This window comes from Lontra canadensis, unplaced genomic scaffold, assembly GCF_010015895.1.
Source record: "Lontra canadensis isolate GAN:19392208 unplaced genomic scaffold, GSC_riverotter_1.0 scaffold51, whole genome shotgun sequence".
NCBI lineage: Eukaryota > Metazoa > Chordata > Mammalia > Carnivora > Mustelidae > Lontra > Lontra canadensis.
Window position 1 is genome coordinate 10804968 of NW_022631045.1, and position 20208 is coordinate 10825175.

General features: G+C 34.8%; 1 protein-coding gene across 2 annotated transcripts in view; it reads left to right on the forward strand.

Annotated features, from left to right (window-relative positions):
• The window catches only part of RB1 (RB transcriptional corepressor 1), a 155158-nt gene that overhangs the window by 28382 nt on the left and 106568 nt on the right, over nucleotides 1–20208 (forward strand). The window contains exons 3-7 of one of the 2 annotated variants that reach the window (XM_032874040.1): nucleotides 682–797; nucleotides 4295–4414; nucleotides 15204–15242; nucleotides 15744–15811; nucleotides 19049–19159. In XM_032874040.1, the coding sequence (XP_032729931.1) occupies nucleotides 682–797; nucleotides 4295–4414; nucleotides 15204–15242; nucleotides 15744–15811; nucleotides 19049–19159 (454 nt within the window). The remainder of the gene's footprint in view (nucleotides 1–681; nucleotides 798–4294; nucleotides 4415–15203; nucleotides 15243–15743; nucleotides 15812–19048; nucleotides 19160–20208) is intronic. The other variant, XM_032874041.1, reaches the window with a different exon arrangement.

The window sequence follows — 20208 nt, forward strand, 5'->3', positions numbered from 1 at the left end:
TATGGTGAGTGCTGTGAAGTGTGTAAACCTGGCGATTCACAGACCTGTACCCCTGGGGAAAAAATATATGTTTATAAAAAATAAAAAAAAAAAAAAAGAGAAGTCTGCAAGAAAAAAAAAACAAAAAAAAATATATATAATAAAATCGAAAATCTTTTAAGTTGGTTATGAGGACATTGGATTATTTAAAAATGAAAGTGTTGGGGTGCCTGGGTGGCTCAGTGGGTTAAGCCTCTGCCTTTGATTCAGGTCATGGTCTCATGGTCCTGGGATCGAGCCCCACATCGGGCTCTGTGCTCAGCCTCGAGCCTGCTTCCCTTGCTCTCTGCCTACTTCTCTGCTTACTTGTAATCTCTCTGTCAAATAAATAAATAAAATCTTTAAAAAATAAAATAAAATAAAAATGAAAGTATTTACTTCAGAGAAGACCCTAAGTTTTTCACAGTAAGTTGTAATTTAACTTTTGTGATCTTTCTAGTAATTTTTTTTACTTACAATGTAAAATTTAAGTGTTGTTGATTAGTTTAGAATTAAATGCTTTAGAGTATATGCCATCATAAGGATTTAAAAACAAGTTTATATTGAATAAGAAAAAAATTATCATATAGTACAATTTTAATATGGTATCCAGTGTGTGAATGATTAATGAAATTTTTGAATTTTTTTTTTTTTTGTACGCAGGAAGGTTATGTTCAAAGGAAAAAGGAGCTATGGGGAATCTGTATCTTTATTGCAGCAGTTGATCTAGATGAGATGCCATTCACTTTTACTGAGCTACAGAAAAACATAGAAACCAGGTAAAATTTCTTATATCAATATAGGCCTCTGCCGTCAAAGAAAAGTATTTCCGAACTTTCCTCTTAAATAGAATTTAGGGAACTAGTAAGAAATGCTAAAATTAAATAACACTTAAAGGACTTAGGTTAACCCAAGTCTCCTTCAACCTAAGGCTTATGGAGCCTTAACGAATGTGTATTTATGATACAGTTCCTCAAGAATTTTGTATCCTGGGAAATTTTTCATCATGTCTCTCACTCTCTAGAACTTTCTAATTGTAGCTATTGAGGAAGTGGAAAAAAAGAGCAAGGGTTTATAAAGGGTTTATAAAGAAGGAATTTAGTTAACATTAATGTTTAATATTACTTAATGTAACACATGCATAATTATATACTTTTTGAGACTGTATATCCAGTTGAGTTTCAATAATTACTCAAATAATTGTTGTTGAGCTTATAAGCCTTATACTTATAAGAATTTACTAATTTGTTTCCAATAACTCCTGAACTTTATCTTGAGCAACTTTGTGGGACATCTAGTCATTCATTTGCAGCGTTTTACAAAATGTAACAGTAAATAATTTTACTAGAAAGATAGTAGTATATATTTCTTCTTGGATAAAATCATCTAGAATTAAACATAATTAGTATTTTATTTAAGTGAAGTAAATTGCCGCATTTTTCAGTGACTCTTTTTCTTACTACCTCTAAATAAAATGTGGAAGCAAAGAACTTGTATAGTCATATTTTAACCTACTGAATTAGAATCTCAAAGATTTCAGTAAAATTTATACAAGTAATTATATAAGTAAATTTCTGCATTAATTTATATTACATGTTATATAATATATAAGTTAAAATTATATAAGTAATTTCAGTAAATCCTTTTACTGAAAATTATATAAGTAAATTTCTGCATTAATTTATACATTCATGCAGTAGATGTTTCAGTGGCCTAGAGGACTGAAAATGATATGAATGTTTTGGTTAAGATGGAGCCGGTTTAGTGGGTCTCTGTTGTTTTATAAGCTAAATGACCTAGAGCAGATGGCTTAGCTTTATTGTTTAAGTTCCTCATCTGTGAGCTGTTTTATAGAATTATGAGAATTAAATTACTTATAATGAATAGAAAAGTAAGTAGTTCATGTAGTCTGTGCTTATAACTTAACCATAGGTACTGATGAGGTCTTGATCTCTTTCCTACTGTAGACCACCCCTCCATGCACTTTCCCTGCAAAAAAAAAAAAAAAAGAAAGGAAAGAAAACTTAAAGAGCTGTTAGGCTCTGTGATACTGTGCTAGATTCTAATGATATAGAGGTGGGAAATAGTCTCTGACCTTAAGAAACTCATTCCAGTGGGAAGGGTAAAATTAAACAGATGTCTGTAATACAGTGTTACAAAGCTATTTCTAGATTACTAAATGAATATGACAGAAAGGCTATTACATCTTTTATCTCTAAGATGAAAGAATTTTCCTGGCAAAGTTTTTCCTGAACTTTTTTCCTGAATGGAGCAACAATTATAATTGGGCATGTCATAAATAATCTCTGTACAATAAATACAATAATATATTTGTTACAACTTTTTCTTAGGTCATCTCTTTGTTCTAATAACTATCCAGGAATGATATCTAGACCACTGCTGCTTAAATGTGCTTCAGTAAAGGATTTTTTTTCAGTATGTCATGGACTGACATTTAAAAAATAAATAATATAAATTAATTACCAGAAAAATGAAAGAAAAAAATTATACTAACTGCAGGACCAAACTTTTTACTATTATATTCAGCAGGCACAACATTAGTGTTAAATTGCCATAAAAGTTTTTAAATGCTTACTCTGAATTTCTGTACTTACTTGTGGACAGATAATAAGATATCAGGCCATAGAGCAGTGCTATAGAATAAGTAGTTATTTTAGATTTGCGTGTCTTAATCATGGCTTTTTATGCCTGCTTTTCCTCTCTGTAGCCTTCCCTCTTCTCTTTTTTCCTTCAGAGCAGGGCTGCAGAAGGAATAGAGACTCACTTAAGTTACCCCTAGAAAAAGGTGTCTTTGTAGTAATAATTCAGTTTACATGGTGTCCCATAGGTATTGCCATATATCTCATAAAAACCAGAACTGAGTGTGCTTCTTGAATAGACGCTTCTTTGAGGTTGTTTTATTTTTCTTTGAAGGTATCTAGACATTTACTCCATTCTCTTTTCTTTTGTGAGCAGCATCATGAACATCTACTCCGTATCATTTCTACTTCTTTATTTGCTGTTCTGTGTAGCTTGTCATGGCTGCCCCAGTCCCTTCTATGTCATGAGTACTTTAACAACGTCTCTTAGGTTCTTTGTTCACGGCTGATTAGCTGAAGCTTCTATTTTTACAGTTCTTGAGATGAATGTCTTGAGATGAATGTCACCGCCCATTTTTTAGAATGAAGCCTATAACTCGTTAGTTGCTGAGAGCATATGGGAGGGTCTGGTGACTACCCTTGAGTTCATTTAGCTGTTTTGGTATACTTCCAAATTGTGTGTGTGTGTGTGTGTGTGTGTGTGTGTGTGTGTGTGTTGCAGTTGATGATTGCTGTGTTTAGTGCCCTATTTTTTATTAGCAAGAAATGGATGTATTAATATTTCAAACAGATTAATTTTTATAGAAAACAATAAAAAATGATTTAAAGTCATTATTTAAACAACCTAAAAATTTTAATCAGTTTTTCTTTTCCCTTCCCCAGTAATTCAGCCCTAAAACCATTAGTGGTTGAAGAAAGTACATATGTGCATCTGTGGTAGGAGAGAGCATGGGGTGCAGAGAAGAATGTTAGAGCCCAAGTGTGATGAGGAGGGCATTCATATCGATATGGTTGGGGATGAGGGCCCTGAAATGGGCTGTTTGGTGTACAGTGTCAGAGACCAAGCAGGGTTTGTGAGTAGCCAGACCATGTGCGAAGTGAATGCAGTCTGGGCTGGGGAGTCAGAACACTACTAGGGTGAGGAAGCTGTCCATGTGGAGGGGTCGGGGCAGTCTAGGATGGGGAGTCAGTCTGAGCAGATGAGAGTGCCCATGTGGGAGAGTGGGTAACTTCAGAGGTGGAAAGTAGTTACATGCAGGGTGATTAACTAAGTGAGTAAATAAAGATAAATGGATCACAGCTTTCTCACTGTCAAAGAAGAGATAAATTTGGAAAGGGAAACATTATGTTGGAATTGGATCCATTGATGTGAACTTATGGTTTTCAAAGCCTATAGGTAGGTGTAGAAATAAGTATGTATGTATATGTCTATCATAACAACCTTTTTTTTTTGGTACAAATAGATGTAGGCATAGGTATACACATATAGGGTTGAAGGTAGTTGATTTTTACTCTTCAAACTAGTAAAATACAAAAAATAATTCCTTCAAAAGAATATAATAGTGATTTTGTATGGAGCTAATAAACTTCTGGATTAAAATGTCTATGCTTTGAAAATGAAGTAAAATGAATTTTTTCAGTTACAGATTCACTTTTTTCTATTCCTTTCTTTGTAGTGTCTGCAAATTCTTTGATTTACTAAAAGAAATTGATACCAGTACCAAGGTTGATAATGCTATGTCGAGACTGTTGAAGAAGTATAATGTATTATGTGCACTCTACAGCAAATTAGAAAGGTAAAGTAAAAGTTTTATTAGGATTATGCCCCAGTTTTGCGTGTTACTATCAATTAGATTCCATCTGGGAAATATATTTAGTAAAGTTATTGGTTATTACCTCTTAGATTTGTTCCTTTTGCTATTAGTTTTTTATTGGTTCTTAGCTTTCTTTTTTATCCAGTCATATGCATTCTGAATGTTTCCTCCAAAATTTTTATACTGTCCTTTCGTATTTCTCATTTGTTTTAACAAACTTTAAGACTTTAGTCTTCTCTACCAGAGACTTCCAGTTTTCAATGGAAGAGTGACCTAAATTTAAACTTCTTCCTAATGGTGTTACTTAGTTCAGAAAAAGGAAAACATGCTAGTAGTAGAAGGTGTACACGACCTATACTGCCAAGCTATGATTTGTATTCTCAGTGGTAGTTTAGGAGACTTTTCATTACTGTTTAACTGGGAGAAAGATGAAATTCAGATAAACTTGGGTTAGGTTTTTTTTCTAAGTTTCTTTTTTTTTTTTTAAAGGTTTTATTTATTTATTTGACAAAGAGATCACAAGTAGGCAGAGCTGCGGGCAGAGAGAGACAGGGAAGCAGGCTCCCTGCTGAGCAAAGAGCCCATTGTGGGGCTTGATCCCAGGACCCTGAGATATGACCTGAGCTGAAGGCAGAGGCTTAACCCACTGAGCCACCCAGGCACCCCGGGTTAAGTTTTTTTTTTTTTTTTTTAAAGATTTTATTTATTTATTTGACAGAAATCACAAGTAGGAGGAGAGGCAGGCAGAGAGAGACAGAGGAAGAAGCAGGCTCCCCGCTGAGCAGAGAGCCCAATGTGGGGCTCGATCCCAGGACCCTGGGATCATGACCTGAGCCGAAGGCAGAGGCTTTAACCCACTGAGCCACCCAGGTGCCCCGGGTTAAGTTTTTAATACACATTTCATCCAATTCTCCACTGCCACTGGTAAAATGCCAAGTCTGGCATGTGGCTGTTACTTTGTTTATTTTGGAGCTCATTTCACTTGGTTGAGAATATATAAGATTTAATACTTTAGCTAACCAAACAATTGTAAAGGGAGAGGAGAGAAGAGGCATGTCCTTAAATATTCTGGGGAGAATGAGTATGTAGATAGAGCTGGAGACATACATACATATCCTTCTCAGAAGGATGCTTCTGTTTTCCCTTTGCTTCTTTTTGGTTGGTATGCCACTAAAACTTCAGTGGTGTGATAGAGGATAAGAAAAGTGAGAGAAAAATCAAGATTGGCCTAGGGCTTTTGAGGGATTTTTTCTTGCTCCTCATTTTTAATTGTAATAAGGTCACATTGGCCATCATTATTTTCTTTTGTCTCTTCTTGAGTAAAGTCTGTTTGCACAGGAAAAAAAGGATTTTTTTTATTATAATAATTAATTTGTACAAGGAATGTAGACTAATTATAAGCACCTGGAAAATACAGAAAAGCATATACAAAATATGAATCACCCTAAATTTTAATACTGGAGATAACTAGTTTTCATGTTTAGAATATTTCTTTCTTTTGGATATTGTTTTATGTAAATTATGTGGTATATATAATTTTTTCCTTCTTTCTTTTTTTTTTTTTTTTTAAACCTAACTGGGACTTTCTGAATGCTTCTGTCCCTTAAAGTTGTTTATGGCCTTTTAACTCATATCTTGGAACTTATCCTAAGAATGTTGTCTTAAATGCAAAAAAGCTTTAGAGATTTTTATCACAATATTACTTAAACCAATGAAAAGCTGGAAACAACCTATTTATACAGTAAAGAGTAAGATATAAATATAATCTAAACACTAAATATTATAAAGGTAAAATAAAATTTGCTGAGGAATATTAACAATCTGCAAAAATGGTTCTAATATTAAATATAAAATTTGATGAGGACTAGAACAGCATGAGAAAAATGCTTCTAATGCTGAATAAATAAAGCAGGATATACTGTGCTTATAACTGCAGAAAGAGGTTGTATTTATTGAATAAAGTAATGTATTGATACTAATGTATTGAATGACAGTAACTGGAAAAGAAGTACCAAAATGTTAACCAGGGTTTTGTATGAGTAACTTACATTTCTAAAGAGGATATGTTACCAGTATAATAAATTAAGCAAAAATGTCTCTAAGCGAATATTTAAAAAAAAATCTATTCTGGGGGCGCCTGGGTGGCTCAGTAGGTTAAAGCCTCTGCCTTCAGCTCAGGTCATGATCCCAAGGTCCTGGGATTGAGCCCCGCATCGGGCTCTTTGCTCAACAGGGAGCCTGCTTCCTCCTCCCTCCTCTCTCTCTGCCTGCCTCTTTGCCTACTTGTGGTCTCTGTCTGTCAAATAAATAAAATAAAAAATCTTTAAAAAAAATCTATTCTGTAAAGACTAGTACCTCAAAATCTATTATTATCAGGTTATTTCTAGATACAGAATTTTAGTGAGAATGACTTGGAGTGCAGTCCTGATTTTTTTCCCCCTGCTATAATAATTTTTAATTAGATACTTCTAGGTTTTTTGCTTCACTGAGATCAGAAATCTACTTGGATATTTATTTCTGTTTTACCTCTTTACCCTTCATACCTTCTAGTGATACATTGTATTTATAATTCTTTTGGGGGCTAAAGGAAGTTAGAAAAGAAAGAAAGTCAAATATTATATGGGTAATTCTGAACTATTTGAGTTCTTCCTACCCTCTATGTCCTATGTTTTTTTCTTTAGAACAGTGTAAAGCACTGGCTATTTCAGATTAGTAAGTAGAGTTCAGAATTAGAGTTCACAAAAATTCTCTCTACAACAGTCTAGTATGATGCCCTACCAAAAAAGATAGGCTCTAGTACAGTTTAATGTTGAAGAGAATGGAATATTTTGAGTCAGACAGATTCGTATTCTACTCTGGGCTCCAACATGTACTGTAAGATCTTGGACAAGTGAGTTACCTAACTTTAGTGCTTAGTTTTAGTGCTTAGTTTTATTGCTTAGTTTTCTCGTGTGTAAACTGAGTTGATAATGGTGGCTACCCTGTTAGGTTTTTTAATGTACTAAATAAGATAATGCAGATGGTGCTGAGTCCAGTACCTGTAATAAACGGTAAACTTTCCACTAATGTTTTCAGTTTTGTTTTTCTTAAGTATGCCCAATGTGGGGCTTGAACTCTTGACCCAGAGATCAAGAGCCACATGTTCTACCAACTGAGCTAGCCAGGTGCCCCTCCAGGAATGTTTATAAAACAGAAAAATTTCTGGCCCAGTTTAGGAAAATTTACATACTATATCCCCCTTAAAGAGTCAGACTGTACATTTGCAAACCAGGGTTCTTAAAAGTTGTGTATAATAAAATATGTTGAATCGTTGAGTTTATCATTTCCTAAATTATTAGACTACTAATATATGTTTATATGTATTTAATATCAATTAACTTCTGGAAATAGTATTTTGTAGAATATTCCTTAAGCAATTTTAGGCTAGCTATCAGCTGTTACTGCAAATAAATTAAGAAATTACAACAAGCATTTAACTAAGTGACTCAGCTATATGTTAGTGACATAAAACATCAAGTGACACTATGATTATAGTAAATATAGCAACTAAATTATGTTTTTTAATAAAAATAATGCAGTGATGCATGTGATGCTCTATTGTAGAGGATTCTATGTGAGAAGTAGAAATTACATACTGCGCAAAATATTGTGTGTGTTTAAGGGCAAGAAGGGTTATTGTGGGTGCTTTTTTTTTTTTTTTAAGATTTTATTTATTTGACAGAGAGAGAGATCACAAGTAAGCAGAGAGGCAGGCAGAGAGAGGGGGAGAAGCAGGCTCCCTGCTAAGCAGAACGCCCGATGCGGGGCTTGATCCCAGGACCCTGGGACCATGACCTGAGTTGAATGCAAAGGCTTAACCCACTGAGCCACCTAGGCACCCCTCTGGGATGCTTTTGATCAAGGAAAAACTTTAGGAGAAGGCAGTGTCTGAACAGGTTTAAGGATAAAGTCACCAAACAAAATGTGGAAGAATTGGGACTGAGCTTTCCAGGCAGAGTGATTACATGTGTCCAGAGGCAAAGCAGCAGGATGATGTACTTTGATATTGCTGATGGCTGAAAGGTAGGAGAGGATCAGACTGCTAGTGAGCTTGGACTTTGCCCTGCGGACAATAGAATCATTGCATGATTTTAAGCTGGGAATGACAGATCTGGCCTTAAAAGATCATTCAGCCCTTTGTAAAAGGGATTTACAATTATTAACTTGTTATATGAGATAATTTAGTGCTTATTGGCCTTAAAGTGAATTAGCAGAGTTTTTTTCCTATCTTATCTGTACCTTTACTGAAGAACAGTTAGGACAATTAACTGTGACATCAAAGCCTGTTCATTTCAGAGCAGACTGTGTGTGTGTGTAGATAGAGCAATATGCCATAGTGATTATGGTGACTTTAAAAAAGCTAAACAGATCTAAGTATGAGTATTCACTTACTGACTGTGTAAGCTAGGGAAATGTTACTTAATCTCTCTAAACCTCAATTTTAATCTAAAATGTAGCCAGTAATACTCTCCTTGTAGGGTAATTGTGAGAATTAAGTAAGACGATGTTATTGGTTAGCTCACCTTTCGGCACATACTAAGTGTGTAAAAAGAGGTAGCTTTTAAAGTTTTTATTTAAATTCTAGCTAGTTAACAGGTAGTATAATACTGGTTTCAGGAGTAGAATTTAGTGATTCGTCACTTACATGCAACACCTAGTGCTCATCGCAAGTGCCCTCCTTAATGCCCATTATCCTGTCTAGCCCATCCCTCACCCCCCCTTCCCTCCAGCAACCCTCAGTTTGCTTTCTATCATTAACAGTCTCTTATGGTTTGCTTCCCTCTCTCTCTTTCTCTCTCTCTCTTTTTTTTTTATATCCCTTCCCTTATGTTCTTCTGTATTGTTTCTTAAATTCCACATAGGAGTGAAATCATATGGTATTTGTCTTTCTCTGACTGACGTATTCTGCTTAGCATAATACTCTCCAGCTCCATCCATTTCATTGCAATTGGCAAGATTTCATTCTTTTTGATGGCTGATAAATGGTAGCTTTTAAAGTTATTTTTAGGTTCATTAATGCTGTCACAGAGAAATATAATAACATAAGCCATGAATTTTAAATATTCTGGTAGCTGCATAACAAAAAGTTAAAAGAAATAAGTGAAATTTATTTTAACATCTTATTTAACCCATATATCCAAAAATATTTCAACACGTATCATTCACACAAAAATTCACGCACTAATATTTATAGCAACATTATTTATAATATCCATGCTATAACATGGATGAACCTTGAAAGCATTAAGCTAAGTGAAAGAAACCAGACACAAAAGGCCATATAGTTCATTGTATGAAATGTCCAAACGGACATATCCATAGAGACAGAATGTAAATTTTTAGTGATTGCCAGGCATGGGGAGTACTGCTGATAGGTATAGGGTTTGTTATGGGGGTGATGGAAATATCTGGAATTAGATAGTGATGGTTTCAAATCAAAGTCAATATACTAAAAATTACTGAATTTATACACTTTAAAAAAAATTTATTTATTTGGCATAGAGAGAGAGAGATCACAACTAGGCAGAGAGGCAGGCAGAGAGAGAGGGGGAAGCAGGCTCCTTGCTGAGCAGAGAGCCCGATGCAGGGCTCGATCCCAGGACCCTGAGATCATGACCTGAGCCAAAGGCAGAGGATTTAACCCACTGAGCCATCCAGGCACCCCTGAATTTATACACTTTAAAATTAATTTTATGTCATATGAGTTATATTTTAATAAGAACATGAAACTTATAAATGAAATATTTTACTTTTTTTCTTATACTAAGTATTTTTGAATACTTTGGTGTGTAATTTACATTTATAGCACAACTACATTTGCACTAGCCACATTTTAGGTGTTCAATAGCTGCAACTGCTTGTGGTACCATTTAAGCACAGATTTATAATGAATGCAATTATCTTTTACTGTATGATGGCATTTTATTATGAGTTACATTAAGTTACAAAATAATTTAAAACTGCATCAGACATTAAACATCTTTTCTATATAAAAATTCTTTCTTGATACTATCAGCTTTTTATTATAAGATAGTAATTTTCTTCTTTTTTTTTTTTAAAGATTTTATTTATTTATTTGAGAGACAGTGAGAGAGATAACATGAGTGGGGTAGAGGAGCAGGGGGAGAGAGAGAAGCAGACTCCCTGCCGAGCAGGGTGCCCAATGTGGGGCTCTGTCCCAGGACCCCAGGATTGTGACCAGAGCCAAGGCAGTTGCTTAACTGACTGAGCCATCCAGGCACCCCTAAGATAGTAATTTTCTAATACAAATTTTTTATTTACATATTTTTTGTGACTGGCCCCTTTCCTTAGCATGCTTTCGTGGATCATCCATATTGTAGCATGTTTCAATCCTTTGTTACTCTTTATTACGGAGTAAACCATTGTGTATGGTTTACCACATTTTGTCTATCCATTCATCGGTTTATAGATTTTCTGTTGTATAAAGTAATTGAGAGTATAGAGGAAACTGAGTATATATTTATAGAGTTTATCTTAATTGTCTTATTACCATTTCTTGTTCTCTTCCTTTGTTCCCATGGATTTGGTTTACCATCTAGTGTCCTTTGTTTATTCCAATACAGCTTTGCTCTTACGCACCTCCTTTGGGCTGGTGTATTGTCAAATACAGTACATTCCTATATGTTATAGGCTTAACAATATAATTATATACATATTGTGTTATACGGTTGCTTTTTACATAATTAGGAGAAGAAAGGAGAATATTCAATTATGCCATCTTTTATCATAACATAATTATCTTTTCCAGTGCTCTTTGTTTTTTCATGTGAATATGAATTATAGTTTTGGGTTACTTGTTTTCATCAGCCTGAATAACTTTTTAGTATTTCTTGTAAAGTGAGTCTGTTATCAACAGATTCTCTGTTTTTGCTTGGAAATGTCATTATTTCATCTTCACTTTTTTTTTAAAGGGCATACTCATGTCTTTTTTTTTTTTTTTTTTAAGATTTTGTTTATTTAAGAGAGAGAGCACAGGAGTGGGGTGAGGGACAGGGGAAGAAGCAGCCTCTCTGCTGAGCAGGGAGCCCAATGTTGAGGCTCGATTCCAAGACTCCCAGATCATTACCTGAGTTGATCAGGTATGATCAAGTAATAATCAAGTCAGTTGATTAACCAACTGAGCCACTCAGGTGCTCCTCATCTTCACTTTGAAAGATAGTTTTGCTGGATATGATTCTTGGTTAACTTTTTTTTTTTCTTTAAGCACCTTTAATATGTAATCCTATTGCCTTCTGATCTTCATTGTTTCATGAGAAGTCAGCTGTTAATGTTATTGGGTTCCTTTATACATGTTATATCATTTTTCTGTTGTTGCTTTCCTGATTTTTCTCTTTGTCTTTAAACAATTTTACTGTGATATATCTGGGTGTGGATTTCTTTATATTCATCCTAGTTGGACTTTATATTTTTTGGATGTATAGATTAATGTTTTTCATTAGATTTGGGAAGTTTTCAGCTCATTCCTTAAATATTTTTTTCTGCTCTTTCCACTCCCCAGCACCTCCTCACCCCCAGCTCTCTTTCACATACTCACATTACACATGTATTGGTGTATTTTTTGGTATCCCACTTTTCTGTGAACCTCTTTATTTTTCTTTTTTCCCCCTCTTTGTTCTTCATGCAATATAATCTCTTTTGACCTATCTTCAAGCTTGGTGTTTCCTCATTATGCCAGCTCAGATCTACTGTTTATCCCATCTAATGAATTTTTCATTTTGGTTATTGTACTTTTCAACCTAAATTTCCCTTTGATTCTTTTCAAGTAATTTCTCTTTATTGATATTCTCTATTGAATGAGACAATGTTAGAATACCTTTCTTTCTTCCTTAAGCATGGTTACCTTTAGTTCTTTGGGTATATTTACAGTAGCTCTTTTGAGGTCTCTGTTGAGTCTGGCGCCAGGGTTCTCTCGAATACAGTTTTTTTGGTTTTCTTTTCTTTTTTTTTTTTTGCCTGCTTTTTTCCCATGTAGAGGTCATACATTCCTACTTCTTTACGTATTTCGCTTATTTTTGAAAACTGAACATTTTTGATAACACTGTAGTAATTCTAGGTACTGATTATCCTTTCTCTTGGGGATTTCTGTTGTGATTGTTTATTTGTTTAGTGACCTCGCTGTATTATTTCATTGAGGTCTGTTCATTCCATAGTGTGTAGCCTCTGCTATGGCTTTTCAGTGTAGCCATTGGGTATGCAGCAGTTACTCTGAGGTGAGTCATTTTCAAGGGGTTCTCTTTGACAGTCTTGTCCCCTGATCTTATATTTTTTTTAGATTTATTTATTTATTTAATAGAGAGACCCAGCAAGAGAGGGAATACAAGCAGGAGGAGTGGGAGAGGGAGAAGCAGGCTTCCCACTGAGCCAGGGAGCCAGATGTGGGGCTCGATCCCAAGACCTCAGGATCGTGACCCAAGCTGAAGGCAGATGCTCAACGACTGAGCCACCCAGGCATTCCCCCCCAACCCCCGATCTCTTATTAATACCTAGCTGTTACCTTCCACTAATTGCTGACTGTTCTGCTGTTTATGACAATACCCCATGTTTGAAATTGCTTCACAGTCTGATCCAATTAAATTTGGCTCCCTTTGCAAGAATAGTGTTTGAGGTTAGCCTTGAAGCTTGTTCTTTTTCCAGGAGAGCCCTTCTTAGCTGTTACTTCCCCTTGTTCTCTCTTTGGTGGTCTAGAATTTAGCTCGTTGCTTTCATAGAATTGTTAGCTTCCTCTTAACTTGCTCACCACCAAAATTTCCATTGTTTTCAAGAGCAATTAGCCTTAAAAGTCCCCACACTATGTTCCAAATGAAGTTAATTATCTTGGAGAGAGCTTCAGAACTCCTTTTTCTTGGGTTGCATGGGTGGCTCAGTTGGTTAAGTGTCTAACTTCGGCTTAGGTCATGATCTCAGGGTCCTGGGATTGGGCCCTGCATAGGGCTCAGTGCTCAACTCTCCTGCCCTCTCCCTCTGCTTTCCTTCCCCTCTCCCCATTATTGCTTTCTCTGTGTCTCTTTCTTGAACTAAAAAAAAAAAAAATTCTTATCTCTTAAGACTTGCCTCTCTCCTGGCCATCATTTCTGTGCCACTGCTTGGGAGGTCAGCATGGGGACAGTGTCTTCTTTTGTAATGTCACCTTTGCTTTAAGAGTATCACTGAGGGGTTGCTTGGGTGGCTCAGATTGTTAAGCGGCTGACTCTTGGTTTCAGCTCAAGTCATGATCTCACAGTCATGAGATCCAGCCCCGTGGCTGGCTCTGCACTGAGTTGAGTATTGAGCTTGCTTAGGATTCTCTCTTTCTTCTCCCTCTGCCCTGTGCATGTGCACGTTCTAGCTCTCTCTCTCTCTCTCTCTCTCAATAAATAAATAAATAAACTTAAAAAAAAAAAAAGAGGGGCTCTTGGGTGGCTCAGTTGGTTAGGCATCTAACTTTCACTTGGGTCATGATCCCAGGGTCTTGGGATCAAGCCCCGAGTTGGGCTCCCTGCTCAGCAGGGAGTGTGCTTCTCCCTCTCCCACTGTGCCTATTATCTCTCTCTCTCTCTCTCCTGCTTTCTCTAAAGTTAAAAAAAAAATAAAAAGTATTACTGAGGAGAGGTAATAGTCTCTGGTTTTCTCAGATTGCCTTTCATGTCTGAAACCTCCATCCTGTGAATTGACTGGAGTAAGAGAAGTCAAGGCCCCAATATTGATCTGCTGTGCCTGGAATAGAACTTTTGCTGTATACGTGGTGGCTAAGTGGAGGATGGGAGCCCCAGACCTCTCAGCTCCTCCTGCCTGGGATAGACTTTCTACAACTCAAAGCTTGGGGTGATTAGAGGTACTAGTAACCTTCCTTTCCCAGAGTGATGGTCCTAGGCTGGGAGCAGAGGAGTGAAGGAGTCCTGTGTCTTGGCTGCACCTGCCCAAGGTAGAGCTTTATAATGCTGAGCTGGAGAGGAGGAAGTGAGCTTTGCTTTGAATTCCACAATTTTTGTTCTTGCCAGGAGTTAGTACATTTTCTTGAAAAAAATATTTCCATTTTTGCTGTATGCCCTTAGGAGAATTTCCAGAGACTTTAAATGACTTTTTAAATAATTTCAATGAATTGTAGTTATACTGGGAAGCAGGTCTGCGAAGATTCTAATTCTGCCATTGTCCTAAACAAATAGGTTTTATAGTACTTTTAGTTGAGTTATTTTAGTGAAGCTACTAGTTATGTAAGCTTTTATGACCTGATCTGGGATTCTAACTAAATCAAGATTTAATTACAAAATGTATTCTGAGTTACAAATGCACATATGAAATCTAGTCCTTTTGTAATTAGATATTACAGTGATGTGTGAAGTGTCATGTATTAGAAAAATTTACTTTAACTTTTTAAAATAATTCTATAATTTAAAAAAAATGTATACTTTTAAAAAAAAGATTTATCTGTTATGTAGAGAGTGTGCACATGAGCAGGGGGAAGGGCAGAGGAAAAAGGGAGAGAATCTCAAGCAGACTCCCTATTGAGCTTGGAGCCCAGTGCAGGCCTCCATCCAGCAACCCTGAGATCAGGACCTGAGCCAAAACCCCAAAGTTGGACACTCAGCTGAGCCACCTAGGCATCCCAAAAATGTATACTTCTTGAAATAAGATGAAAAAAGCATCATAAGATTGATTTTTACATTATGAAAAAAAATTTTAAAGTAACTTTTAAAAAAGCCATAATGTTAATATAATTATTTCTTTGTTTTAGGACATGTGAACTTATATATTTGACACAACCCAGCACTTTGTAAGTAGTTCAGAGCAAGTTATTTTTATCTTTTTGGCATTTTAAAAGATATTTTCTGGAAGAATCCCAAACATGTTGATGCATTAATCCTGGCATTAAATTGGTAAACTAACCCTGGCATTAAATTGGTAGAGTTGTCCAAACCTCTATTTTTCTGCTAAAGTGTTTGTTTTAATTAGAAAGCAAGGAGCAGAAAAGTATTAAGTAATTGGAAACAAAGTACATCATAGTATATCACTTCTTGTGCATATTTTTAGTTTAGAATTGAAATATTAAATATTTCCTTCACAAAATATATACTATTCTCTGGGCTAAATATAAATATCTTGGTGAAAACACTAATTGAGACAAATTGAGTTACTGTGTAAATTACGCGTTTAAAATTGATTGTATTCTCTTATGAAGTCAGTTTAAGCCTATAATTTAAAACAAGCAAAAAGAAGAAATAGTTGGAAAACTGTCAGTATAAAAATTTTTTTCTGCTTTCTATTTGTTTACTAGGATATCTACTGAAATAAACTCTGTGTTGGTGCTAAAAGTTTCTTGGATCACATTTTTACTAGCTAAAGGTAAAGTCATTATGTTTGTTACATTGTTACATGTTAATGTTTCAAATGTAATAATAATTCTTTTGGACTAGGTTCAAAAAATTTTTTTCAATTTAATGTTATTCTCCGACACTCTGCAGTTCTGTGTGTGCCTTGTTAACCTGTTGACAGGTTGTTATAATTCTGGCACTGGAAGCAACTTTGGAAATGTCTCATTTCATTTCTGTTTGTAGTAACCTCTTATCCTTCTTCCTTTCTTTTTTTTTTTTAAAGAATAATGTTACTATTTTATAAAAATGGTACATATTCATGATACAGAATTCAAATAATACAGCAAATGAAAAGAAAAATGTAGAAAAATTATGCAAAACCTACCCATAAATAAATAATCATTAAAATTATGTGATTGTCATTTCAGATACATTTTTGTGCGTAGAATCTGATAAAGAATGGAGATGTGTGCATCCACAAACAGATCTAATTTTTTAAAAATAGGATCATATTACAGTGTAACATGTAGACATACAAATTAATTTTACTCAAACTTTACAGAAGAAAATAAATAAGAGAAATGGGAGGAATTGCTTAAATTTAGATAAATGTTTTATCACTTAAGCAGTATTATTTCCTAAAATATTTCTCTAAGATTATGAAAAAGCACTTTTAAAAAATTAAGGTTAGAATCTTTATTTTACTTAACTTTGTGTTAGGTTATTTGAGGTTCAGTACCTTAACTAGAATATCTCTTGATTTTTATTATTCCATATTAGTCTTTCTTACAATCCTATATCTCCTTTTAAACTGAAGGTTTTGCTCTTCATTTCAAAGACATCTTGACACACTACATTTTAAAATATTATTCTAGGGGTGCCTGGGTGTCTCAGTGGGTTAAAGCCTCTGTCTTCGGCTCAGGTCATGATCTCAGGGTCCTGGGATCGAGCCCCACATCGGGCTCTCTGCTCAGCAGGGAGCCTGCTTTCCCCCCTCTCTCTCTCTGCCTGCCTTTCTGCCTACTTGATCTCTGTCAAATAAATAAATATTTAAAAAAATATTATTCTATTCAGGTAGGTATTATTTTTATTCTGTTATGTTTCAGGAACTTAACCATCTTTAAAAAAAATTTTTTTTTCAAGATTTTATTTGACAGAGAGAGAGAACACAAGTAGGGGGAGCAGCAAACAGAGGGAAAGGGAGAAGCAGGCTCCTCACTGAGCAGGCAACCTGATGTGAGGCTTGATCTCGGCACCCCTGGGATCATGACATGAGCCAAGGGCAGATCATTAACCAACTGAGCCACCCAGGTGCCCCAGGAACTTAATTATCTTATGTTGAATTGTTTTTGTCCTCCTTCATATTCACTTTCTTTTCTTGTATTATTCTGATCTTTGGTCTTTTTCTTATGTATTAACTATTTTTGGCTCAAGCCTTTCTTCTCTTTTGAGCTAACCTATGTTTGTAATGGTGTTATTTGGTCCTCAGTTTTTCCTTAGCTTTTTATTGTTTTTGTTTTTATATAATTTGTTTTTTATTTCTTAGTGCAAGAAGTCATAGGGCATTTTCTTTTTATAGATTATCTTCTAGATCGGGTTCTCTCTCTGACTTTTCCCCTTCTTACGTAGTGACTCTATTTTTTCTTTTCCTTTTCAGTAGTATGTTTGTGTAATCTCTGTGCTTCTCATTCTCTATCCCCTCCCCATGTTACTAAGACTTTATGTGGAAAACCCTGACCTGGTGTTCTGCTTTCTTTGATGTGGTTGGTGTGTGATGTTCTGTTTTCTCTGATGTGGTATGAATAAATCTCTTTTTACTCTCCTTGCATTTTATCTTTGGCTAGTTGTGTTCCCCAGAGAGCTACAATATGAATACAGGCTTTTTATTTTACTTTTAGTTAGGGGGTGAGGGAGAAAGTGGAGAATTCATCTGGAATGATACAAGTCTTTGTCCTTCTGAGATTTTTGTTAGAATGAATTCTAAAATAGAACACTTATAGTGGTAAATACATCTTGTTTCCATAATGGGATTGTGTTGGGATTCATTTCGGTCCCCAATTCAGCATAGCACACCAGAATCTCTGTGTTTATCAGAAAGTTAGCTATCAAAAAAATAAAAACAAAACAAAGCAAACCCCCCAGAAAAAAGAAAACAAAAAACAAAAAAAGAAAGTTAGCTTTTGTTTATTTCCTGTGTTTTACTCTTACCCCATCATTAGCGATTTCTCCTCCCTCCAACTCAGAAGAGGTGGAGAGGGATACTCTCAGTCAGTGTCTCTCAAATTTGTTATTGGTACTGACACTTAACCAGTACAGTTTTTCCTTTTATTTTATTGTGTATTGGAAGAGAATTGTTTGATCTGACTCTACCCTAATGATTTTAACTATAAGTCCTTGATACCATTCTTTACTTGTATGATGTTTCTTAATTACTTCTAAGTCTGTTACAAACATATGTTTGCACTATACCTATGAGTCTAAAAAATCTTCCTGATGCAGAGTTATTTGCTTTCTCACATATTTTCTATACATTCAATATTTGTTGGGATTATCAATGGTTTAGCAGGCAGATACCAAGAAGATAGAAAGTGAGCCAAATTAAACTTTGAGAACAACAAGCAAATATATCATAGCTATATTTGATTATGATTTATATAGCTACACTATTTTTTCTCAGATATTTATTATATGCATTTATTTCCTCACAACACTCCAGTTGTATATTTTCTGTACTTTTTAAGATTTTATGCTAAATAATTACTTTATAGATGACTTTTCAGTTATATCTTAATTTTGTTATTAATGGCTTTGATTATGGTAATATTTTGGAGGGGGTTAAAATTGAAAATATATGAAGTTTCATAAATATGTAGAATTAAAGATTACCGTGTAGCATACTTCAAAATTACTTTCAGAAGTAATAAATTCTATAGCTCTTACCAAAACCAGAAATAAGTTTAAAAAAGAAACAAACAAAATGGATTTAGACATAGGGAATGAACTATAATAATAATTGCTAGATGTCAAATTCTCATGGTAGACTTATACTTCACTGATTTCATAACTTCATGTACTTTTATTTATACTTTTATGTATTTCAAATCTGAGTTTTTGCAAGACAGAAAAAATGTTAAGTTCTTTAACATGCCTTTATTCTTGCATAAATCAGTATATGCATATGCCCATACTCACAATATTCCCTGATTTAAAGATCTCAGTCTCAGTCTCTGATCTGTTACTTTACATTGTAAACCTATTTTATTTTCAGGGGAAGTGTTACAAATGGAGGATGATCTCGTCATCTCATTTCAGTTAATGCTTTGTGTCCTTGACTATTTTATTAAACTCTCACCTCCTGCATTGCTTAAAGAACCGTATAGTAAGTATTTTAAATAATTTATGCATCTTCTATATCATTACTCAACAGTTGTTTATTTAATGAATCAAACATGTTCTAGAGCTGAAGGAATGATAAAAAATAAATCAGACATGGACTCTTCCCTCAAGTAGTATAGGATATAGAAGTAGAGATAAGACAAGTAAGCAAATAAGCAGTATATGGCCATTTTCTAAGTGGTCTGGGCCAAAATACGGTAAATGCTACGAGAGTTCAGGAAGCGAGAAAGATTTTCAGCTGGCGAAGACCAAGGAAGACCATATAAAAGAGGTGGATTTGAACTGAGTTTTGAAGAGTAGATAGCAATTGAGTGTTTGGGGAAGTTGGAGTAGGATATTTCTGGTAAAGAGAGAGTTAGGAGGTAAGGCACAGATATGAATGAAACTTGTTGAGAAAGAGTGGCCCATTTTGCTGGAGAAGATCACCTAATTTGTATTATTGGATGCTATGATTATTATGTGACTCATTTTTTTTTGTATATGAATTGTAATTGATCTACCTCAAGGGGTGATGTGGTTGGAAGTATTCTTAAATGAACCATTTAAATGGTTAAAAGTAACCATTTCTTAAAAAAAATTAAACATAAAAAATAAAAAAATAACTTGCTGAAATAGATAGGATTAAGCAAAGACAAATACATTCCTCTGAGAATGGAATTGCTTCTTTTGGTGGCATCAAGAGTAGGATATCAAAATCACTTATTATGTCACAGAAAAATGTAAACTTAACTAAGGCTGAATTGATTCATTGGTCCTAAAATGATTAAAGAATTAATAATACTAAAAATAATAGAGGACAGATCAAAACATGGAAGTCTCAGTGTTGGAAGTGCCTGAGAAGCAGAAGCCTAATTAATCTTTTTGAACAATAACTTCATGGAAAATGGAGTTTGGAGCAGAATTTCGAAAATGTGTTGAACATGGTTTGACAGAAGAAGGTCATAAGCAGAAACCACCTACAGAACAGGAGAAAAGAAATAGAAAACAAATATATTAAAAAAAATTCTGAATCTGTAAAGATTATATATAAGG